This window comes from Macrotis lagotis, chromosome 3, assembly GCF_037893015.1.
Source record: "Macrotis lagotis isolate mMagLag1 chromosome 3, bilby.v1.9.chrom.fasta, whole genome shotgun sequence".
NCBI classification, from domain to species: domain Eukaryota; kingdom Metazoa; phylum Chordata; class Mammalia; order Peramelemorphia; family Peramelidae; genus Macrotis; species Macrotis lagotis.
The window spans coordinates 249,165,816-249,191,206 of NC_133660.1; the positions used below are offsets into that span (position 1 = coordinate 249,165,816).

At 33.4% G+C, this 25,391-nt stretch overlaps 1 protein-coding gene across 1 annotated transcript in view; it reads left to right on the forward strand.

Annotated features, from left to right (window-relative positions):
- The first annotated feature begins 2,059 nt into the window (after positions 1 to 2,059).
- The window catches only part of LUZP2 (leucine zipper protein 2), a 517,934-nt gene continuing 494,602 nt past the window's right edge, over positions 2,060 to 25,391 (forward strand). Inside the window, exons 1-2 of the mRNA XM_074227567.1 lie at positions 2,060 to 2,134; positions 17,731 to 17,793. Coding sequence (XP_074083668.1) covers positions 2,060 to 2,134; positions 17,731 to 17,793 — 138 coding nt within the window. The remainder of the gene's footprint in view (positions 2,135 to 17,730; positions 17,794 to 25,391) is intronic.

Sequence of the window (25,391 nt, forward strand, 5' to 3'; positions counted from 1 at the left end):
CAAAACAGAATAAAAAGGCAATAAAGATAACATGTATTAACATGCATGAATCTGGGGGGCATTTAGTAAATTGTTTATGCTTATTTTCTCCTCCCAAGTCACTAAGTAACATCTTATCTTGTTGACAACTCAATTATGAGAAAACATCACTTAAAGAAATATTTCCCAGGGGATGCAAAAAAATAAAAAAGCAAACACATATTTAAAATTTTCCAAATAATACAGTATTTCTATGGGAAATAAAGTTTGCTACTGATGTCCTTTAGTTCACTGAAACCAATATTTTCTTTATAATAAGAAGTATTGTCTTTAAGGCTTTATATCATATATAAATATATATATATATATATATACAATCATATATATATATTTATCTAATTATCCAGCATAATTTTTTATATATATATATATCCAATCATATATATTTATCTAATTATCCAGCATAATTATATATATATATATATATACATATATATATATATATGTATATGACATTGGATAATTCACTTAACTTCTCTCAGTTTCAATTTTCTAATTTTTAAAATGAAGAAATTGGACCAGGAGACTACAGAGACTCTTTTCAGTTTAGAACTGTGAAAATTGAAATTAGTATTGGAATTAATAAAATGATTATGGATTACCTACTGATTTTATGAAAGAACTAGTAATTTAAATTTTAGACAGTCATAGATGAAACTGAATTGCTGAATGAAACTTTTATAAATAATGTTTGCAGACATATAGTGATAAATGTGTGGTTTATAAATGGTGTTTGGGAACAGATGTTGACTGTCATAAATATTTAACAGGTATATAGAGATTCAGAGCCAGAACATTCTTGTGAGGTGTTCTACCAAAAAAGTAATGGATTTTTTTATCATCATCATCATCATCATCATCATCATCACATTTCTATAATTTGCATCATGCTTTCAATTTTTAATGGGATTTCCTCAAGAACCTTGTGCTATTGAGAATACAGTTATAGGTTTCATTTTGAAGATGAGGAAACAGAAAATCAGAGTGGTTAAATGGATGATCCAGGGTCACACATCTTATTAATGGCCAAGGCATTTAAGTCACTCTATTGTTTACTGTTTCATTGTTCAGTGCTCTTAATCATAAGTACAGAAGTGATGGCTACTGTGGCTGATAGAAGATGTATATGGGAATCTAGAAAAATTACTTCCCTCAGACTGTACAGTAATTTTAAAAATGTGTATAATGTTAATCATATCTTGGTCCTGCAAATAAAGCTTTGGTGATTAAAAAGAAAATCAAGAATTAGTCTAGAAAAGAGCATAATTAGAATTCATTTATTTTTAAAATGCCTTGTTATCGATTGATAAATCCAAGAAGGTTCATTGGCATTTTTAAGAATCTTCAAATTATCTAGCTGACAAAGGATTCATGTTAATTAATTGTCTAGTGTTTTATTCATAAATTATATGTGTGTTTGTCGTTTCATTTTTTTTGTCTCAAAACAATGAGGCTGTCCTTTAGCTCCCAGTATTTACTAAGTTCTAAGTCCTTCCATTGACACACACTTCAGTAAAAGCTAAAATCTCAGAAGAATTGTGGATAGAGAGTGGGATGATATTAATCAAGAGGAATCTATAAATTAAGAGGTAGAGAAAGAAGTTGCAAATATGCAGACTCAGCAAATCTGAAGTCACTTTCTCTCACCAGCACATTCTCACCTTACCATAGTTTTAGTGGAATTCCTAGATTGGAGTGTTTTATTATATTAATTGGAATTTCTACCCATTATGAGATTCAAGGATGTTTTCCACAGTGGGATTCTTTGCATGACATCATGACAAGGCAATTTCTTTTAAATACAATTTCCCTTTTTCATTTGTATCCAGAGACAAAGCCCTTATTAAAGGGACCCTTGGATAAACACTAAGTGCTTCAGGTTGGCCCTCCTCGGTTCAAGTTGTCTATTTTCTAAACACAAGTAAACAAACAAAAAAAAACCCTCTTTCCTCATGAGCAGAGAGGACTGAAGAAATTGTGTTATGTCTTTTTTTTTTCCTTGTACTAAACTAGGGAAGAAATGAAGTCTCTCCAGGAGGCCTTTCAAAAGCAACTTAATGAGGCAGCTGAGAAAGCAGAAAAGCAACAGGCTACAGTGAGTGTGTCTTTTGTTTTCTCCCTTGGCTTGAGGGCTGGGAAATAGTAATTCATTCCAATGTTGCTATGGAACATTTGTGAATGGACTTCCTATAGAGATATTCCAATAGATCTTAACAGAAACAGCCTTGGTTAAATCCTGTTGAAATATAAATGCTGTTTCTATTACTAATTGCCATCTACCACTACTACTACTACTGCTGCTACTACTACTACTACTAATACTAATAATACTAATAATAATAATAATAGCACTGCTAATAATAGCTGCTATTATTGCTACCACCACAACCATTATCACCACCACTATTTTACCTCCTCCTCCTCTTCCTCTTACTCCTCCTAGGCCTACTACTACTACTTCTATTATTTCCACTACTGCTCTTCTTTCTACCCTAACCCTACCACTAACTTGACATCACTCCTCCTCCTCCCACTACTACCACCACCACCACCACCACCACCACCACTACTACTAGTACTACTACTACTACTACTTCCACACCCACAATCACCACCACTACTACTACTACTACTACTATTACTGCTACTACTACTACTACTACTACTACTACTACTTCTTCTTCTACTACTTCCACATCCACCACCACTACTACTACAACTGCTACTACTATTCCTACTACTACTACTAGTAGTACTACTGCCATGACACCCCTAAAACTGAGACCCAGATCTTCTTTCTCTTATGGAAAAATGTTGGATAGGACTCTAGCATCATTCATGGTTTACTTCAAGTGACCTCTTTTACATTATTTCCTGATCTCCCTAGATATTCAGTTTACTGTGTACATAATTATAGACAAATATATCATTATATTTAAAAGTTATATCCTTTCTATAGAATGTTATCTCCTTGAGAAAAGGGATTTTTTTTTCTTATTTTGTCATTGTATCTCCAGAACCTACAACAATGTTTTGCCTAGGTACTAAATAATTGGGTTGAATTGATCTCTAAAAGCACAAAGAATTATCTCAGTTTAGATGTTTACTTTTTAACCTTGGGACTTAATGTGGTAATTCTAGAATAGATGGCTTTTTTTTCTTTTAAACAATTTAATGGTTTTTTTTTAAATCATAGAAATTTCTCACGGTATTCCCCCACCTCTACTGAGCACCACTTTTTTTTTCTAAGAATACCATTTAGACAAAACAGCAAATGAAATCACTTAAATCTGAAAACATTTGCAATAATTTATTAGACTAATCCCTCACTTGTGTGCAATGATGAAGTGTTTGATTAACTGGGTTTTTTGGCCAGACTCATTGCAGATCATCTGGGTTTGACTGCTTTGTAGTATTTAAATTTGCAGGGTTTTAGATTTTATACACATTGTTTTCCAAATTCCGCTTTCTTTTTTCTGCATCAATAGACATGAACTTTTGTATGTTTTCTAATTTTCTCATAACTTTCATAGCTTAAAAATTATTCTATCACTTTCATATGCTATAATTTGTTCAAATATTCTTCAGTTGCTGGATATTCATTTTGATTCCATTTGTATGCTGTGAAGTGGTTGTTGTTCCAAGAGTATTATTGTCCTCTCTTGGGGAGAAACCTGAGATATATGGTGGGAGCTAAGTCCCAACTCTCATTATTAATTAATTGCATCATTCAAAATCCAAAACAAAAATCATGTTCCTGTGATTCTATTCATCTGAGGAACTTCCATATTATTATTCTTTTCACCAAGGCAGACTGGCAATGCATCTATAACCTGTATTTCCTGGTTCATTAAGATATTATTTAACTCACTTATAGTCAAACAATATATGACAATGACAAGACTTAAACTTATATCTTCATTTCTGCAGTGATGATCTTTTAATTGTCTATGCTGTCCCTTAACTACAATTTTACATGATAAAATCAGGAAGAAGACATGACAATGCCAGACAAAAAGGACTCTATTTTGTGTGCTTCCCTCTCTCTTTTGGGTATGGATAACCTTTACTTACTTTATTTTTTCATCACCTTTTATTTATCAACCTTTCAAAGAATAGAGGTCACTATAGACATGCTTATAGATAGAATATTTTTTTTGCTCTTTGTGATTAGAAAGGTGATATGTACTCTTCCCTTTCATGCCCAGGATCCAAGATCCTGGCATCGCTGATGGAAGACTATATTGCTTTCCAAACAGTTCCACTGGTTAACCGTGAGATCTACAGCTGAAAGTGAACTTCAATAACTTCTATGGATCCTCATTTATGTTTGATCTCCAGAAAGACTTAAAATCTTCATAGGATTTTATGAAACTTGTTATCAAGTCCAAATACTCCAAAAATATTACACTTTTTCTAGATACATAGAGAAATCCATTAAGTTTGCATCCCCTCCCCTCCAAATTGTATCTGAAAATAATGCAAAAAGGAATGACAAATGTGAGCAAGTTTACTGCAATGAATTATAAATGAATATTTGTGATAGAGAACTAGAGAAGTATATATCTCCATATTTCATTTCTAAGAAATGAAAACTAAAAAGGACAAGAGAGTCACATGGAAAGAGGTAGGTTCACTTAACTGGTGGATAAGTCCCATGCATCAGTGGTATTCAGACAATGTGAAGAGAAGACAGAAAGGGACCCAGGACATAAAATTTATGTTCTGAAGAAATTTTAAAGAATGGTTTATATGAATAAGAAGCACAGATTATGGACTATTATGATTGGACAGTAATCTGAATCACAGCAGAGAATACCATCATTAGTAAAATCACAAATCCATTAAAATATTTGTCAATAAATAATGAGTCTTTTAAAACATTAACTCACTGCAGCAACACTCTAAAAAGAATTGCCTAACCTCAGAAATTGTTATCAGGAAAGGATTCAAGCAAGTAGAACTCAGGATTGTGAATGGTATCTATCTATCTATCTATCTATCTATCTATCTATCTATATGTATATATCTGTCTGTACATCTATCTATCTTTCTATCTTTTCATACATTTCTCTAAATATTTGCTCACATAGGGTTCCATAAGCATGAGATACATAGTTTACAAAAAAGGAGGGGTGTGGAGAGGAAAGGAATAAAATTGGCTATATCTTTCCATGCCTAATGATTCCTTTCTTAGTTCTAAATAATTTATGATGGAGACATCTTGCTTTAATATATCATAGCTATTTAAAATATATAATATGTGCATTTTCTTCCTAACCAATTAATTGGTAAAAGTTAGAGCAAAAATGTTCTGTCCTCTGAGGTTGGTAGCTGTCTATGGTGAAGCATTTGAGCTGCTGACCTAGTTGAGTTCATCAAATGAGGGACATTATGGAAACCCACAGGGGAACATTCTTGAGATTCAGGCTTCAAATAGATTGGTTTGCTGGGCCCCTGGGAAAGTACATAATTTTTGAGAAGTAAAGGAGGACATTAGCATAGGTTTTCTCAACATATTATCCCCCCAATATCACTCCATCTCTAACCCACTTAGAGTTTCACAATTGTAAATTTATTTTATATCCTTGAAGAAAAGTCTATTAGTATTCAATTTAAATTTCCCTATTCTTTTGTAAGTTAACAGCTATCTGAAGCAGTGAACTTGGACTCAGGAAGATCTGAATTCAAACCTTACTTCAGATATTTACTGTGACCCTGGACAAATCACCTAATCTGTATTTGGTTCAGTTTTTGATCAGTAGAAATGGGGACTCATTGAAAGAGGAAATAGTAAACTACTTCAGTATCTTTGCCAGAAAGAAACCTATAGGCAAAAATCCATATATTGGGATACAACTGAATAGCAGCGTTTAATTCACTTGCTAATACTTCTCTTGCCATTATGTAGATCAATGGAAAGAAGAATATATTTGGTGTCTGACTACTCAGTTTCAAATGCAAACTGATCTTATGAAACTTTATGATCATGGACAAACTATTGAATCTATAGCTAGAATAAAGGATAAAGCATTATTCTTGGAGTCAGGAAAACCTGAGTTCAAATTCTGTCTTATCTCTGTCATCCTAAGGCATTAAGTTCTCTCCAACTCAATTTCCTCATTTCTGAGATGAGCATATCTGAGTTGATTACCTCTAAGATCCCTTCCAGCTCTAAATTTATCATTCTCTGGGCTTTTTTGTGTTTGTTTTTATATTCGTAAAACAGGGACCAAAATATATAACTAACTACCCTAGAGGTGTGTAGGAAGCCAATAAAAATATTTTGTAAATAAATTTGTGGTTATGTCACACTTAATAAAAATTTCAAGGATGTCTTTGTTAAAAAAAAGTAAACTTAGCACTGATGACCATACTATCAGTGTTCAGATATCTGGTAGACAGTAGATGAGTAAACCACTCCAAAGGGCAGAGTGGACCTAAAAATAGAATGAGAGATCAATTCTCTCTACCTCACGGTTGTGCTTGTTTTGTTTTGTTTTGTTTTCCCAATTTCACCCTGGAATTCACAATCATAGCCTTGAAATAGGGTTCCATGTGAAAGAGTTTGGCAGCCACCTTTAGAGTTTAAATTTTCTACCACTGCTCTGAAAAGTTTAGTTTACTTCTTTAAAGTGTTCTTACATTTCTTGAGGGGAGACAAAAGTCCTGTGTTCTTATGGGAAAATGAGCTTTTTGTTCATCTCTAGAGATTTTTGTGCTAAATATGGCCTTCTTGGGGCGGCTAGGTGGCACAGTGGATAAAGCACTGGCCTTGGAGTCAGGAGTACCTGGGTTCAAATCCGGTCTCAGACACTTAATAATTACCTAGCTGTGTAAACTTGGGCAAGACACTTAACCCCATTTGCCTGGCAATAAATAAATAAACAAACAAACAAACAAACAAATAAATATGGCCTTCTTGTGGTCCCCTTATGACTAATAACACCTTAGAGATTTGAATGTTTCTAAGGTAATTGAACCCCATCCTTAAGAATATAGGCAGACTGACAGTTTTCATTTAGAATAATTACAGGCATAAGGAATCCTTAGGAGAAAAAATAGCAAATGTCAAAAAGAAGAAAATTATACCGAATTGAAAAAGAAAATTATATGCAACATAGATCTTTGCAATTAAAGGTAGTATCTCTATGTCTTTGCAAAGCATGTTAGATTTGCAAAAAGGAAGAGAACAAGAAAAAAGTGAAATATATATTCTGATGACTGGGGTTCATCTGCATCATTGTAAGAAACCATCCCATTCCTTTTGTTTTTAAAAGTCTCATTAATTTCTCCCAAATCTAATTTTTTTGTCCTTGCTTAGCTTAAAAAATGAGCTTCATATACCATATAGGACAAACTTGACATATTTTTCCATACTGCTTATTCATACCACGTATCATCTATTAGTTGGTAATGTAAGTGATTGTATTTTGACATTTTTCTCAGTTCATGGAAAGAATAATGAATGTAGGAGTCTTAAGGAACTGATGGGAAACCTGATTTTGACATTATGTAACTTGACTAATCTCAGGTGAATCAGTTAAACTTTAAGGGCCTTTATTTCTACATCTCTTATATTAACTAAGAAGATTAAGTATGTATGTTTGTGTATACATCTGTGATGAAGGAGGAAATTTTCATTCAAACCATTTTATTGAATTATTCTTACTTTCCTCTTCTTCCTTTTTGTTTCTGTGTGAGTGTGTATATGAGGGACTAGCCAGATAAGGAATAAAGTGTAATCTAATCTTTTATTTCCAATGCATTCTACACAAAAGACCTTCCTAATTGAGCAATTTGTGTACACACAGAGCATTAAAAGCAAACCCAGCGTGGTTGTACTATTCCCATAGAGTTGAGCATAATAATGCAATCATGTCCTACATTATTCCATCTTAGTTGATTGGCAAATTATCTCTGGAATTTGATATGTAGTAAACAAAGAGCACCTGCTCATGAAGTGATGATTGCCCATATTAGCCTATTTTTGTATCTATGAATTTAAAACAATTAAGGAAATTAAATTATATTTTTAAAACCCTCTTTAGTTTGACCTTCTAGGATAAGGCTAAATTTGGAGTTAAAAGAACACTAATTATAAAGTTGAATATCATTTGTTCATCTCATTGAACAAATGGGCAAAAGTTTTTAAATAAAATCGACCACAGAGGCGGCTAGGTGGTACAGTGGATAGAGTACCAGCCCTGGAGTTGGAAGGACGTGAGTAAAAATCCAACCTCAGACACTTAACAATTACCTGACTGTGTGGCCTTGGGCAAGTCACTTAATCGCACTGCCTTGCAAAAAAAAAAAAACATAAAAAAAATGAAATCTAACACAGAAGTTGCCATGCATGTTTTATATGAAGCATAAATTGTATACTTTTTAATGTATCATTGGAATCTTAGGACCCTCAGAAGTAATCCTAACTTATTGATTATTCAGAATCTTCTGAGAATCAAAGAACATCCAATTTGATGTCATGAGATATTGCTTTAATCTTGATTCTCCAATTTTACATAAAATTCAGAAGTTGGATTACCTGTACCTTTCAATTCCCAATCAATTCTTCTAATAATATAACATAGATATAATTGTGATAAATAATCATGATTACAAATAATAATAAGCATAGAATATCCTATTTCACACTTACAAAATATAGGATACTGAGCTTCAGTCTGCTCATCTGAAACTAATGGTAATAGTATTTATAAACTCAAGGAGCCTTCAGTTTGGGGTGTGTCTAGATATGTCATCAATATTCACTGTACAGTTCTTAGGGTAATAAAAGAGTGTTGGAAGGTAGACAAATATCGAGTTTCAAAGATATGGGAATTCCAGATATCATGGTGCAGTGTACTGATATCTGGTCTTGAAATGATGGTTCTTGTCTTATGTATAGTATATATGACCCTGGACAGATCACAATATCTCCATTCCCTCAGTGCATTTTCAAAGTCAATAAATTGCAGGGGATGTGTTTGTATGCATTGGTAGATGGAGTTGATTAGGACCTCATGAATGCCAAGCTGATCCTGTCATCCACTAGCAAGAAGTATTCAACAGAGTTATTCTATATTCTGTCTCTGCAGTTCAGTTGATAAAGTGAAAATTATCTGAAGTCTCTGTCTTCTATTTATATATTCTCAATGTAATTTTCATAATTCATGGTATATAACTTTCTATAGGAGTGCCAAAGATATAAATTCTTTATATTTGAAGTCAAAGACCTCCTTCCCTTTGCTAACCTGTATGAGAATACCCGATTCCTTGCTCCACTAAACATAGCAAGTGAAAGAAAACTAAAGTGGCGCAATTGGTGAAACAGGATGAAATCCAGAATTGGGGACCTGCTCAAAATGGTTCCTAAAGTGCTACTAGATTCAGGAAAGTTGAGTGTGAATTCTGGCTCTGACAATTATAAGCTGTTTGAAACGAACTCTTTGCCTTCAATGCCTCAGTTTCCACATTCAAAAATGGACATAAAAGCATCTTTATGTATGAAACTCAAGGACTTGAAAGAAGATCCCAAAAGCATCCATACATACACCGACAAACTTTATAATGCTTTATAAATGTTTATTTACATTGATTAGCTCACTGAAATCCATAGCCATGTATGACTCATAATATACCTTTATTGTTCCTGGAAACACTCATTTTTTTCAACATTTTAATTAGTTCCTATTTATACAAAACTAATATATGTACATTTCTTTCAAATGCTCAATAATAAGCTATGTTCCTAAGTTGCAATTTTTAAAATAGTAAAACTTTTCAGTTATATTCAAATTAAAACAGATGTTTTTTAACTAGAGCACATGGTTTCATCCCTGATGGATTTATTAAAATTATGCTAAAATATATCTCAGAATCTATTTAGCCTAGCTTTCTGATCACTGTGTCTTTTCCACCAAGGGGAAGAAAAGATACATTCTGTCTGCATAAGGCAATAAATTTTTATGGAATTCCTCAACATACTGAGTTGAGTCCATGGTAAAATGTATTTTTATAAGTAAAGTCACTTTGAGTTTCAATATTATCCAACATAATAGTTCAGGTAACCAAAAGACATATAATAATTTTATAAGCAATAAACTGTCTTTGGTCTATTTTCCTTTTAAAATACTCTTTTCTGAGATTTGCATATTTTTGTTTTTTTTTCACCTGAGGCAAATTAACAGTGCCACAGCTTGTGAAAACAGAGCTCCTAATGGAGAACCCCGATAGCTTACTAAAGCAGGACCGTGCATTCAGGTATGGCACTGTAATTAAAGATATTAATGTGGATTTGATGCATTTCACTACCCTGGTTAATTTTTATGGCTTAACTTGCCCTAAGTGAGACATAATCAGTATAAAAATAAGAAACAGCTGCAAGCTTTGATTCTGCACCAAGGATTTTGTGCCAGTGGACTCATCCATCCTTTATATCAGGTAAATAACAAAATGTCGCCTGCCTCCTAGAATTTGACTTAGACTTGCTTGGACTAGCAATAATTTCAATGGGGAGAATTCAGTTTAGTCATTTCAAGGTCACAGATGGCAGGATGCTATCAGCATTGGCTTGAATATGTTTGCTTTAATCATTGTCATCATATTAGAAAGGAAAGAGCACAAGTCACCCTCTGTGCCTTGTCTTCATAGCTGAGGTACTCCTGCCCTTGTGTGACATTGAAAAGCTTCCAGTCTTTCAATCTAATCTATTTTCATTATAATTTCATTATAAGTTGTTGTTAATTATGATCAACACATTTAAATAGCAGAGGGATTTAAGTATGTGGAGAAAATCATTTAAGCATCATTGACTAAGCAGGTGTGTTTGGATATGCAAGGAAGCCTCTCATTCTTTTGTGTCTTTTGGTAAGCGGAAATTCTATAGCAAATTCATAGGAAACACATTTTGGATCAATATGGACAGCAACTTGTTCACAGTTAGTTCTTCTCTGACAGAACTCGCAGGTGTTGGCTAGACTCCTAGGATCTTATTGGTGACTTTAGATTTCTCTTAGCCTGTCCAGGGCCCACCTGGTCACTTGGCTATCTCTAAACTATCCGGCTGGCATAACAATCCTCCTCCCAGAATTTAATCAAGAACATTTAGATTCCTGCCGTCTGGTTAATGAGGAACAATTTTGAACTTCCCAACTGTCTCTGATTTAGATCATCTCCATTTTGATTTCCTGTTTTGTCTAATTCTGCACTTTGCCCCCACTCCTCTATTTGCTTCTTTTGGCTCCCCTATACATTTTGTCTCTCTTATCATGTAAGCACCTTGAAGATATTAGCTTACTTTTTTTAATCGCCAATACTTAACATAGGGTATTAATATTTTCCCATTTTAATTCAGCTATCAAAACATGGCCATCATGGCAAGTTTCCCAAGAAATTGTATATTCAAATACTGTTTATTCATGCATAGAGGCAATCCGACCCTAGGTAGAGAAGACTAGGAGTGTTAGACTGAAGCTGCAAAGGAGTTGACTTAAGTCTGCTGGACGGAAAATTTTCCTGACAATTGGAGCTATACCAAACAGGCATAGAATACCTTGGGAGGTAATGTATTTCTTAAATAGCAGGTCTTCAAGCAAAATGACATGGTTACTTGCTTTTCAAATAGAGGAATGTTCAAGTATCATTTGGACTAGATGGCTTCTGGAGACATTTCCAATTCAGAAACTCATTCAGTGGATTAGACTTGGGATCCAGTGAAAGGTTTCAATGAAACCCTTTTCAGCCTTGAGATCCTGTGATTCAGAGAGCTCCACTTAACCAAGAAAGCAGATTGGTGGTTTTTGTGATAGATTAGTTGAAACATCTTTGTCAAAAATCCCACCTCTGAATCATTCTCCATTTGTTGGATGTTGATAAAGTCATTTGACATCTCTCAGCTTCATTTGTAAAGTGAAGGATTGCTTAGATGAATGATATCTAAGCTTCAGATCCATTCTTAATCTGTGCTCCTGAACATCTTGTAATCAATGGAAATTTTGAGCCTTTATTTCCTTACTTTTAAAGTACACAATGATGTGTAGTACCTACTCCATAGGATTATTGTGATAGAATGAGGAACAAATGAGATAGTGTTTGTAAGACTCTTCTTAGACCTGCTATATAAAATTGGACTTTGAATAGGTGCTTTAGCATTACCTTTTTTTAAAGAAAAATAAATTTAAGATATACTCCTAGAAAAAGAAATAAAGTTAATAGCGGTGGTAGCCACCTATAATCCTTGATAGATGAGATTCGGAGATGGTAGGTTCTTGGAGCCTAGGATTTCCCAACAGTAATGTTACACTTCATCAAGAATAAATTATTTTTATATCAGAGTTTTATTTATTAGGGACCACCTATTCTCACTCTGTCACTCCTTTCCTTCCCTTTCTCTCTTCTGTTCTTTTTCACTGTCCAATTTCCTCATTTTTATATTTTTCTTATGTTGGAACTGTTTTTTCTAATTTACGCAAGTTTGTTTCTTTCTCCTTAGGTAGCTTGGTAACCCTCAGCTCCTGGGGATCAATAAACCCAGTGATGAACTCTGTATATTGTATGTGTATATGTATATTGTCTTTGCTCTTCATTCTCAAAGAAGACCATATTATCAGGGAGGTAATGCCATGACATGTATATGAATTGAATTTGACTGAAGGGATCCTGTGCAAAATCATTAGTCTCACGCTCTCCTCTGGAACCTTCTAGATGTAGTGACCAAATATTCATCAGGATGCCCGAAGATTGTCCCGGATGTGAGGCAGTCAGGGTTGAGTGACTTGTCTAAGATCATTTAGCTAGTGAATGTCAAGTATCTAAAGTTAGATTTAAACTCAGGTCTTTCTGATTCCAGAATCTGTGCTCTATCCATTGTACCACTGCATATGTGGATGTGTATCTTAATGTGTATGAAGTTGTAAATGTAAATGAATATGCATTATGTTTATGTCACATGCACGCTCTCACACATATCATATTTCCCTATAAACATATCACACTTCTTTATATGTAGACATACGTGTATTCTATTTGGACATACAGGTGTGCATATATACGCCTGTGTGTATTCTTGATTCTTCAAGAAGTATAACACTACTGTTGACAACTCCTGAACTCCAGGAATGTATGCATGGAAAATGTATGTGTGTGTGTGTGTGTGTGTGTGTGTGTGTGTGTGTGTGTGTCCAAAGTTTGTCATTGCTTTTTCTTTTCAGCAAATTTATTAGGTATAAGATAGCATCTCAGAATTGTTTCAATTTACATTTCTCCCATCAATAGTGAGTTAGAATTTTTGTTATTTTCATATGACTAATGGATAGCTTTGATTTCTTCACCTAAAAACTGTTCAAATCTTTTGATCATTGATCACTTGGGAATACTCATCATACTCATAAAACTAATTCATGTAAACAAAAAAAAAGGAGAAAGACTTAATGGAGTCTGAATGAAGATCAGTGTTCTATTTTCAATTTTTAATTTTTTGTACTTCCTTTTGTTCTGTTTCTTCTTTCACATGATTGATATGGAATTATGCTTTATATTATTGCACATCTATAACCTTAATGAAATTATTGATCATTTTTGGAGGGAAGAAGATGTGAGAACAAATTTTGGAACTCAAAATTCTATCCAGAAGAGTATTAAAATTCCCTTTACCCAAAATTGAGGAAAAATACTATTTAAAAGAAAAAAAAATCAGTATTTCTATATTATTTTAAAAACAACTAAAAGAAAAACAATCGGGTTTTTCCCTTATTATAATGAAAATCTATCTACAAAACCAAATATTCACATTATTTGTAATGGGGAAGCAATAGAAGGTTTCTAAATAAAACCAGTGGTAAAACAAAGATATTCATTTTCGTTATTACTTGCTTATATTGATTAAGTGAGGCAGTGGTTAGAACATTGGGCTTGAATTCACAAAAACATTTTCCTGACATCAAATCAAGCCTCAGAAACTCAATGGAAGTTTGATCCTGGGCAATTCACTTATCCTTATTTGCCTCAGTTTATCTCCTATCAAATTAATTGGAAAATTATCCCACATTTTTGCCAAGAAAACTCCAAATGGAGTCACAAAGGGTCAGACTTACTGAAATGACAGAATATGAATAGTGATAGAATGTTAATGTAACATATTTTGTATATATATATATATATATAGATAGATAGATAGATAGATAGATAGATATAGATATATATATACACATATATATGTGTGTTTATATGGTAGAATATATGTGATCTGTAGCATGTAATACATATGTAATACATAATAAATATATATAATTTAGATTTTTACATGTATTTATATAAAATTGCATAATTATATGGAAGAAAAGAGGGCATATTATCATTATGTATAGATGGGATAGTAATATTTTGAGACAAATAATAACTTCTATAAGTATCTCTTTACAAAAAAATTAATGACTATATTATCTCTCTATATCATTAACAAAACCTAGTAGAAATGAAATTTTACTAAACATAACAAGAAATGTATAAAATACCAAGAAATTGTATTTCAAAGAAAAGTCAATAGTTTGATCAAAACTGTATATTTTTAAGAATTAAAGAAAGAACTAAATAAATAGAAAGATGATCAATTTTCATGACTGGTTTGTGCTAACATATCAGACATGATTGTCATACTATTTAGTAATATAATTATTTTATTATCAATCAAATAGCTAAAAGGACATTTTATATAAAGATAAATTCAAAATCATGTAGAGAAATAAATTGTCAATGACACAAAAAGAAAAGATATAATGAAAACAAATAGAAAATTGGGTGAGGGCTATGCTTCATGAGTTTTGATATATACAAAAATATGAAAATAAAAATACAGTATTGGATGAATGCAAAACTTATCAGGAACACAAGAGAAATAGGTTTCTGAATTTTTAATAAGTCCAACCACATTTAACAGAAAACTGATGAGAAATTTATAATGAATCAAAACATCAAAAATAGGTAGATAGATTAATGAATATACAAAAATAAAAGGCATTTATCTAGATCCCTCCATCCAACCCACCCTTCCTTCCTTTTTTCCTCCCTCTGTCACTCCACTCTCTCATCCTTCCTTCCTCTTTACCCCTTTGTACAATTACTCAGATTTCTAAGACTAGGTGTAACAGCAAACTGCACCACTGGAGGGAGTTTCCACATCAGGAGTTTTTCATACTGATGAAATAATAGATTGAGAGAAATATATACACACACACATGCACCATAGATAACGACACACACATTACTAAATGTTTTCACAATAAGGTCCAGGTATTCTAATAAGAATCTAATATGTTTTTTGTGTGAATATATTTATTTATGTCAGTTTGTATCTATATTTGTGTAGGTATATGTAAATATAAATATATTCTTCATATATATGTATATATATATATATATATATATTTAATACAAGTATAAGTCAAGAATTAAATTTTAATGTCATTTTATTTCCAAATTGTTATTAAGGCTTTAGGAAATTTGTTAGTATCTGGGTGTGACATATATTTATAAAATATGTATATATGTATATAAATGAGATTAAGACCTTCTTTGGTATTATCTTCACATCCTTATTATTAGCAAATATTTTTTCTGGTACAAAGACATTTAATAAATTATTACTCATTTAAAAAAATGAATTCTCCCCTTGACAAACATAAGTGAAGAATTTCTTTAATGTTGGGTGCAACTAGGTGGTGCAGTGGATAGACCACTGGCCGTGGAGTCAGGAGGACCTGAGTTCAAATCTAACCTCAGACACTCAAAACCTAGGTGTGTGAACTTAGGCAAGTCACTTAACCCCATGACCGTAATCAATAATTTTTTAAAATTCCTTTAATTTCAATGTTATTTTATTTCCAAATTATTATTAAGGCATTGGGAAATTTAGGTCGTACATGTGAAGTATATATAAAACATACATACATGAATATATAAATATACATATTTGTATGTACATATATGTATATATGCACTAAGGGTTTTTTTAGTATTATTTTTACATCCTTGAGATTAGCAAGTAGTTCCTGTACAAAATAGACATTAAATAAATTGTTTCTCTTTAAAACTATTATATTCTAGCCTTTTATACAAACATAAGTCAAGAAATGCTTTAATTTTAATGTTATTTTTTCCAAAATTATAAGTCAAGGAAAAATTTTTATCATTCTCTAGGTGCTATAAGTTTAGTTGTGTAAGGGATTGCCATAGTTATCTGACTTTGGTTCTATATATTATATTGTATAAAACAGGGCATCATTTGATTCATGATATATCTGAAACTTTATTGAGTAAAGATTGGTGTTATTAGCATCTTGATTGATCCTGTTCTCTCTGCAACTATCTCTCTTGGGGGGCGGCTAGTTGGTGCACTGGGGTGGCTAGCTGGTGCAGTGGGTAGAGCACTGGCCTTGAGGTCAGGAATCCTGGGTTCAAATCAGAGCTCAAACACTTAATAATTAGCTAGCCGTGTGGCCTTGGGCAAGCCACTTAAACCCATTGCCTTGAAAAATCTAAAAAACAAAAACAAAAAACAAAAACAAAACCCTATCTCTGTTTGTCTCAAAATATTGATAAATAACATATTAAATTATCACACAATATTCCTTTATCACACAAAGATTTCAGCTGGAAATAAATGTTTTGCAAGTGACATTTTATAATGCTTTCTTAATTGGAATGCCATGACTTGAACTTCTATACTGTTTGAAAAGTAAAAGTTCAGTCAGTGTGTGTATATTTTCATGTTTCATTTTCCTTTTCTTTCTGTATTTTTAATCTCATGAGTAAGGATGTTAATAAGTATCTGATCCAAAATGGGGGGGAGAAGAGTAAAGATACAGCAAAGAACGAAAATAAATCCAAGTAGAATTTGAGAAGAAATTTGTATTTTCTTTTTAGTATAGAAGAAAATCTTACTTTTTTTTTGCCCTTTGTACTTTTCAAGGAGCTTGTTATCTTTGATTTGATCCTCATTAGAATGCTGTTGTATTGAAAGGGCAAGAGGTAAACCATATTTTTTTCTTTTTACAGAGACAGAAATAGAATGAGTGACATACCTTGGAGCACATAACAAGTAATGTCTCAACTGTCTTGATAGCACAGCAACTAGAATGCCGGACTTAGATTCAGGAAAATTTGGCTTAAACTGTGTCAGCCTTAGTTCCCTTGATATTCAAAATGAAGAAAGTCATTGCGCCTTTCCCATAGGAGTATTGTGAAGATTAAGTAAAATAACAAATAAAACGACCATGTATCACTATCACCATCATCATCATCATCATCATCATCATCACTGCCTTTTAACTTAAAGGCTTTGTTTTTTAAACTACACTATACTCTCACATAGCAAAGCAAACTGTTGAAGCCAGTAGCATTATTTCCTACAACAAATCTTAAATTCAATCCTAAATGAGCTTTTAATTGAGTACAGTTATGATCTCCCATTAAATGAAAAAGGACATTTTCCCATTAAGTTGAGGTATGTATATGGGGATATTAATGACCTCTTTGGTTAATAAAAATTTAATTCCCTTTTGCTTTCTCAGTATTTTATTGATAACTGTGGAGGTAATTGCTTAATTATATATTGAAATCCTGAATGGTAAATTAGGAAACTGTGGAGATAAATTTAAAATGTGTCTGCATAATTAATATTCTATTCACTTTCAGATTAATTTTTTAAAGACTGAAATGGAAAGGAAGAGCAAGATGATCCGAGATCTCCAAAATGAGGTAAGAAACATCTTAAAGAAAAATGCTGCATTAAAAGCCAAGAAATGGATCTAGATCTAGATCTAGAACTATGTTGATAGATAGATAGATAGATAGATAGATAGATAGATAGATAGATAGATAGATATCCAATGGCAATATGACTAAACCATGGATAACATGCCATTTTGCCTTCCATTTGTCTTCTTTTATAGAATAACAAAACTATCAAGGATAATTTACTTCTGAATAACTGAGAAACAATATAAATTCAGGCTTCAGTTGCACTGTTTATGGTATTTCCTATGAATTACTGTCTATTTTGGCCCATTCTTTTCCATATCCCCCTTTCTGTGTGGTCATCTTATTTTCCACTGTTGTTCTATTTTTGTTTCTTTATTTCTGTTTGTTTTTAATTATTTTGTTGACTTTGGTTTGTAATAACTAAAGGTGGAGGCAAGTATGCTTTCTACATGCACAAAGGCATTATATCTATTTCCTAATGAGTTCTATTTACCTGGATTAGACAGAATATGTACCTAGGTACTTTTTCTAGTTACCACTTAGAATAAATGGATGAGTGAGTCATTGACTAGAAAAGCATTCTTCATATCTACAAATTCAGAATGCACTATGTACTAGTCAATATTAAACTATTTTAAATCATTCTAATCTGAATCAAGAAACAAAATCACATCACAAATTTCCTTATATTTAGCACTATTTCCATTTACTTGGTTTGACAAAAGAATGAGAGAGAGAGAGAGAGAGAGAGAGAGAGAGAATTCATTAAACACTTCATTCAAGACAAATCAGAATAAATGAGCAAGAGACATAAAGGGAGAAAGAATGTAAAGCAGAAGTTGGCAGAAGGGATTTCTTTCATGTCTTTCTTAATGATTTTCTCTTTGATCCATTTAAAGAATCGGGCTAAACTTGAAAGTTTGCATTTTTTTACTGAAATGTATCTGGTTCTATGTTACTTTGGAATACTTTAACAGGAATATTTTTGAGGGTGAATGATCTTGTTGATTCTCTGATAAAGTGTTAGTTGACTATTTTGAAATCATATGGAGTACAGGGTTAATTATTTTCTGCCCTCTTTCCTCCCATCATTTTCCATACAAATGAAATCATGTCCCTTTAGATATCATTCGGCAGCCTTAATGTAGAAAAGTAGTTACAAAAAGGCTACCAATGGGGGAGAAAATGGGGATCTTCGAGGTTGATAGCTTATATGAATCCTGCCATTCTACATCTAAGGTTATTGGCTGTTAACTGATATGGTTGTGCAGGGAATTCACTTAGCAACATAGAATGAAGAAAGATATATACAAAAGATAGAAGCAAAGATAGCTGAGAGATGGGGAATGCAAAAGTGCATCAGTTCCTATAAGAATACAATGAGTAGGGGCAATTAGGAGGCACATGGTTAGAACACCAGGCCCAGAGTCAGGAAACCTGAGTTCAAATTCAGTCTCAGACACTGAAGAATTACAGAGCTACGTGAACTTGGGCAAGTCACTTAACACCATTGCCTTGCAAAAATAAAAAGAAAAACAAACAAAATAAAGAGAACATTGAGTACTGTCAAAGTTCACCTGAAGGAGGTTTTGAAATTGAACAATAACAAAAGAGAGACGTTGTTGTTATTAGGAGGAGAAGTGAATCTGGAGGAAAAAAGAACTGGAACTGTTGCCCAAAAAAAATGAGATAGCGATAACCATTGTCAGAAAATATTGTTCTTTTGCTGCAAAATTGTCCTTTTGCATTTTTCCCCCCTGTCAGAAAGAGTAATTTCTGGACTGGTGAAGACAGAGCCAATGTGAAAAATAGAACACTGACATCTAAATAAGAGAACACTAAACTGATCTAAATGAGTAAAATCTCTTAGCTCAAATGAACTTCATCCTTATTGCACTGTGACAAACATATTAAAACTGCTCATTATATTTGACCTCTTTCCTGATCACTTCATCGTTATTACCTCATTTGATAATTCTATGATGTGTGGTGTTATTATTGTCCCCATTTTTGATTTGGGAAAACTGACAAAAATCTATACATTGACTTAACAAGGATCATGCAATTAGGAAGTGTCAGGCTGAATTTGGACCTAGGTCTTTCCTTATTCTGGGTTCAGTGCTCCAGTTAGTATACCACATAGATGTTTTAAATATAATAGCAGGCATCATTCCTCAGTCAGATTTGACTCCATGATTGGTACGGTGCTCTTTAAAATATTATGAAGAGTCCAAGAAAGTCAGCAGAATGCAAGAACATATTATGGAAAAATTGAAGAAAGGCAAATATCCTGATGTTTTTAAAGGACACTAATCTGCAAGCCATACTATTGCCAAGGGACTTTGACTTCAATTCCTTAGAAAATTGTACAATTTATTATTTCCAAGTCATGGTGGGAACATAAAGAAAAGGAAACCATTTTCCACTAAGCTTAATATCTTGATGCTCCCCTGGAAAGAAGAATCCATTAGAAGGCCTAAGGTGTCTGGGCTTTTCTCTATGCAATTTAAGATTTATATCAGTGTGCTTAACTAAAGGCAAAGAGACTTTCACATAAGATTTAAGTACTGTAATGAGTATTTTACTTGATTCTCACAAAAACCATATGATGTAGATTAGTAGAAGACACAAAACAGATAAAGTTACGATTCAGGGACACATTGATAGGTCATAGAATTAGAACATGCTGAACAAGATGAAATTCATTTAGAATAATTTAGAATTTGAATTTGCTTTAAAATTTCAAGATGGAGAGGCACAGGAGCTCATTGGGAAAAAACAAAAAATATATATCAAAACAAAACAAAACAAACAAACAAACAAAATAACATCTTGGGTTTCTATGGATTTCAAAGTCATTGTTGATCTTTGTAGTGATATAGCAACTAAGAACATTAATGCAGGAATTATTTTTCTTTTGGTTTTTAGGGTCTTTCTTACTTTTGAGGTATAAGATTCTATGAATTGTTAACTTTTACACATATTTTCTCTCTTTTAATTTTACATATAAAACTAAGTTCAGACAGATCTCCAGATAATTCATACCATGTGTCATTTTTTGAACTAGTCATCTTAAGGGAGCTCTCAAATGGTTATTAAATTCTTAGCCAGCTTAACCCTTTATGCTTATTTTTGTGTTTTCTGAGCTCTACTGTGCTATATTGTTGCAAAATAAATTAACTCCAAAATGATCCCTCAACCCAAAAAGTAAATAAACTTGACCTTGGAATCCTTGGTGTTGAACTTATCCAAGTTCATTGGAATCAAATGGATGGATGAATGGATGGATGTATAGATAGATAGATAAAGATAGAGATACATGTATAGTTTTATATATATATATATATATATATATATATATAAAACATATATATGAAAACATAAAATATATAATATAAATATATGAAATACATGTATAGTTATATATATATATATATATATATATATATATAAAGGAGATCTATAGATATGTCTTTATATATAAACACATACATATATGTGTATTGTATGTGTATATATTTTTGTATCGATTTATATAAATATATATGCATATGCCTGGTTGGTTTGTTCTTATCCTCTGTTATAGAAGAAAACCAAAATGACCACCCAATATTAGAGACAATTTACAGTGTGTCCAACTGTGGCTAGTCAGACTATTGTGATCTTGGAATACTCTACTACAACTCAGGCACAAATTGTTTATATGAATAGCTGGGGCATTTACTCTACACTTACATACCTCAAGTTAAGTTTGAGCTGCTTCCATTCAATCTTGCTCATAGACTGCATTGCCCTGTCTGATAAGGGCATGCCATGCTGGGTGGTCCTGAAACAGTGTCTCCCAAGCTACATAATCAATTCTAAGGTTATTTAGAGAGACCATCAGGGTGTCTCTATATCTCTTCTGCTGACTGCCTTATGAGTGTTTTTTCTGTTTGAGTTCTCCATAAAATAGATTTTTTGTTATTGTTGGGTTTTTTTATAAGTATACCTCTGGCATTCTCAAAAGCTGGCCCACCCATCATAGTTTCATTCTCTTTAGTACCATTTGAATTCTTGGCAGTTTAGCTCAGGACAGGACCTCAGTGTCTGATTTCTCCTCCTGCCAGATGATCTTTAGAATCTTCCTAAGAAAATTTAGATGGAAGCAATTTTCCAGATTGTCCAGGTTTCACAGGCATACAGTAATGAGATCACACAGCAGCTCTGTAGATGGTTGGTTTGATAGTCAGTTCAATATTTCTTCCCTCCCACTCTTTTGGAGTCTTCCAAATACTGAATTAACTGTGGCAATGAGAGTGTCATCCTTATTTTCAATGTGTGCCTCCCTGGAAAGGACACTGCCTAGGTAAGTGAACTTATCGGCAATATTCAAAACTTTTCAATTTGCTATTATCAGTGATTATACGTTGACATGGGCTGGCAGAACACTTGGGTTTTCATAATGTTGTAAGACAAACAGTACAAGGAGCAGAGAATCAATCGATATGATGTTACAACTCAGCTTCAGAGGCTGCATTGACTGTACAATCATCTGGAAAGTGAGAATCATGGACCAATACACCCTCCAGTTTGGTCTTGACTTGTAGCCTTCTCTTGAAGAATTTACCAACAATGTGGTAGCTGACCTTGAGACCATGTTCATCCTCAGTGAAGGTGTTTGATAACATTAGTGAAAACATCATGCTAAAAACATGGGAGCAAGGAGATATTCTTGTTTCATTCCACTGGAGATTAGGAAATCATGAGAGCATCATCTGCTACCCAGAACCTGGACAAGCATAATGTCATGAGATTGATGTACAATACTGATGAACTCCAAAGGGCAATCAAATTTTGACATAAGCTTTCATCACTGAAGGTATCAAAGAGTGTAGACAGATCAAAAAAGGTTGTATACATATCTCTGTTCTGCTCCTGAAATTTTTCCTAGAGTTGTTGGGCAGCAAACACCATTTTGACTGTTTTTCAAACCTTTCTGAAGCTACACTTGGCTTTTAGGTGGGTGACCATCCTCCAGGTGAGAAGAATCACTTTATTGAGGAGGGCTCTGGCAAGAATCTTACCAGCAATAACTAAAAGAGAATCACTGCTGTGATTATTATAGGACAATCTTTTCCTTTAACCTCATAAAGATGGAAAATGGAGCCATCTTTGAATTCCTTGGGTATAAACTCTTCATGTCATTTAATATCAAATTTTCAGTCAGTTTGGGATGAGCAATGCATTTCCCACCTTGTAGACCTCAGCTGGAATAGAATCAGCATCAGGTGCTTTGTCACTTGAAAGGAGCCTAAAAGCATTTAAAACCTTTTCTTCAGTTGGATATTCAACCAGGGACAGGGACTTTATTTTGAGATAACAGATAATGGCTTCTGCATTGATTGATGACAGTCTGTTAAGAAAGTGTTAAGCCCATTCTCTGGGATCATGCTCCTATTAATAATAACATCAATACTGAGTAGTTGAGTTGCACCATCTGTTCTTTGACTCATAAATAGCTTTCAGGGTGTTAAAAAGGCACTTTGGATTGTTCCTATCTGCATAAGACTGAATTTCATTTGCCTTGGTACTGAGACAAAAAACCTGGATCTCTCTAAGCTTTACTCATAGTTTACTTTTGATGGAAATAAATGCTGCCTTTTTTGAAATAGATGAACTATCCTGCTGGTAAAACTTGTGGAGTTCTCATATTTCTTTTAGCAATTTCTGTATTTCCCCAACATTTTAATCAAAAGTCTTAATGGTTAACATTTTAATCAAAACAGTCTTAATGCTTATGAGTGTTTTGATGCAGATGAGCAAATGCAATGGAGAACACCAAATTTCTGAAAGCGGCCCATTCTTTTTATGTTTTGCTCTTGCCAACTGTCTTGGCTCAGTCTTCCCTCCAAGTGAGCCACAAAATGTTCCAGCTTGGAGAGAAACTCTAATCTCTAAATATTAATTCTTCTGGTAGTAATTTTTTTCTTGGCACTGACACTTAAATTGAATATGAATACTTAACTTGGGAAGCATGAGTCTGTGATCAGTCCAGTACTCTGCAACATACATTGCCATTGTTATTCTCAGATCTTTTTTGTCTCCTGTTCTTTCAATCACATAATAAGGTGCCAACATTTGCTGTAAGGGTGCAACCAGGAAGTTTTATTACATTTAGATAAATGGGATACAGTTTTTGTGATAAGAATATCATGAGAAGCACAAGTTTTCCATAGTAGGTGACCATTGCTGGTGATATTTTCAATTCCATTCCTCCCAAGGACTCCCTGTCATGTCTGATAGTCTGAGTCTACCCTAGCATTAAAATCACCCAGAATTATAAATTTTTCCTCTTTTAGAACATTGATGATTAGCATTATCAGGTCTTCATAGGACTTTTCTTTGACTTGATCAGGATTTATCATAATAGGAGCATAGGCACTGATGATGTGGTGTTTCCTTGCAAGTGGCTGTCATGCATTCATTTTTCATAAACTTTCAAGATTGTTGAATGGATTATTTTTTTAATTTTAATCATAATTTTTTTATTATTTTTAATTAAAGATGTAATTTGAGTTTTACAATTTCCCCCCAGTCTTACGTCCCCCCCCCCCATGGAAAGCAATCTGTCAGTCTTTACTTTGTTTCCATGTTGTACATTGATCCAAATTGAATGTGATGAGAGAGAAATCATATCTTTAAGGAAGAAAGAAAAAGTATAAGAGATAACAAGATCAGACAATGAGATATCAGGCTTTTTTTCCTAAATTAAAGGGAATAGTCCTTGAACTTTGTTCAAACTCCACGGTTCTTTATCTAGATATACATGGTATTTTCCATTGCAGACAGCCCAAAATTGTCCCTGATTGTTGCACTGATGGAACGAGCAAGTCCATCAAGGTTGATCATTATCCCCATGTTGCTGTTAGGTGTACAGTGTTTTGATGGTTCTACTCATCTCACTCAGCATCATTTTGATTGCAAAGCTTGCCCTAACTTCATGGTGCTCCCATTAACTGTGGACACCTCAGAAAATTATGTTTCTAGCTTTGACTTCAGTAAGCTGGCCCTCATTTGCCAACCTTGTTTCACTCAGGGCTACTATTTGGATATGATACCTTCTGAGTTCTCTTGCAATGAGTTGTACATCTTTTAGGTCTATTGGATCTTTTGTTTTCTATGAGTGCATATAAATTCCATTTTCCAATGGTGAGTGAAATCTTCTTTGAAGAATTTTCTGAACAATTTTTTTTTTAAGTTTTGAACATGGGATCCCTGGCTGCCATATAATCAGGCCAGAGTTGGGTAAGGATACAATTTTAGAACCCATTTTCTAGCCCCTTCCTCAAGCCAGGAGGTGAACAATATGATCCTTAAAAGAGGTGCTCAGATACCCAGGGGGGGCTGCCAAATCCTACTGCTATTTGCAGTGGGGAAAGGACCCTATGAGTAAACTCTGTGAAGCATTGTGACTACAGCTTCCAGTGTATCTATACCTGCTACTTTGTCACTTGCCTATTGACATGAGATGTTGAACTAGGAATGGCAAAGTGATATGGGTGATGTCTCTTGATTCATGCATAAATTGGATTTAAGTGAGGCAGAGTTGCATG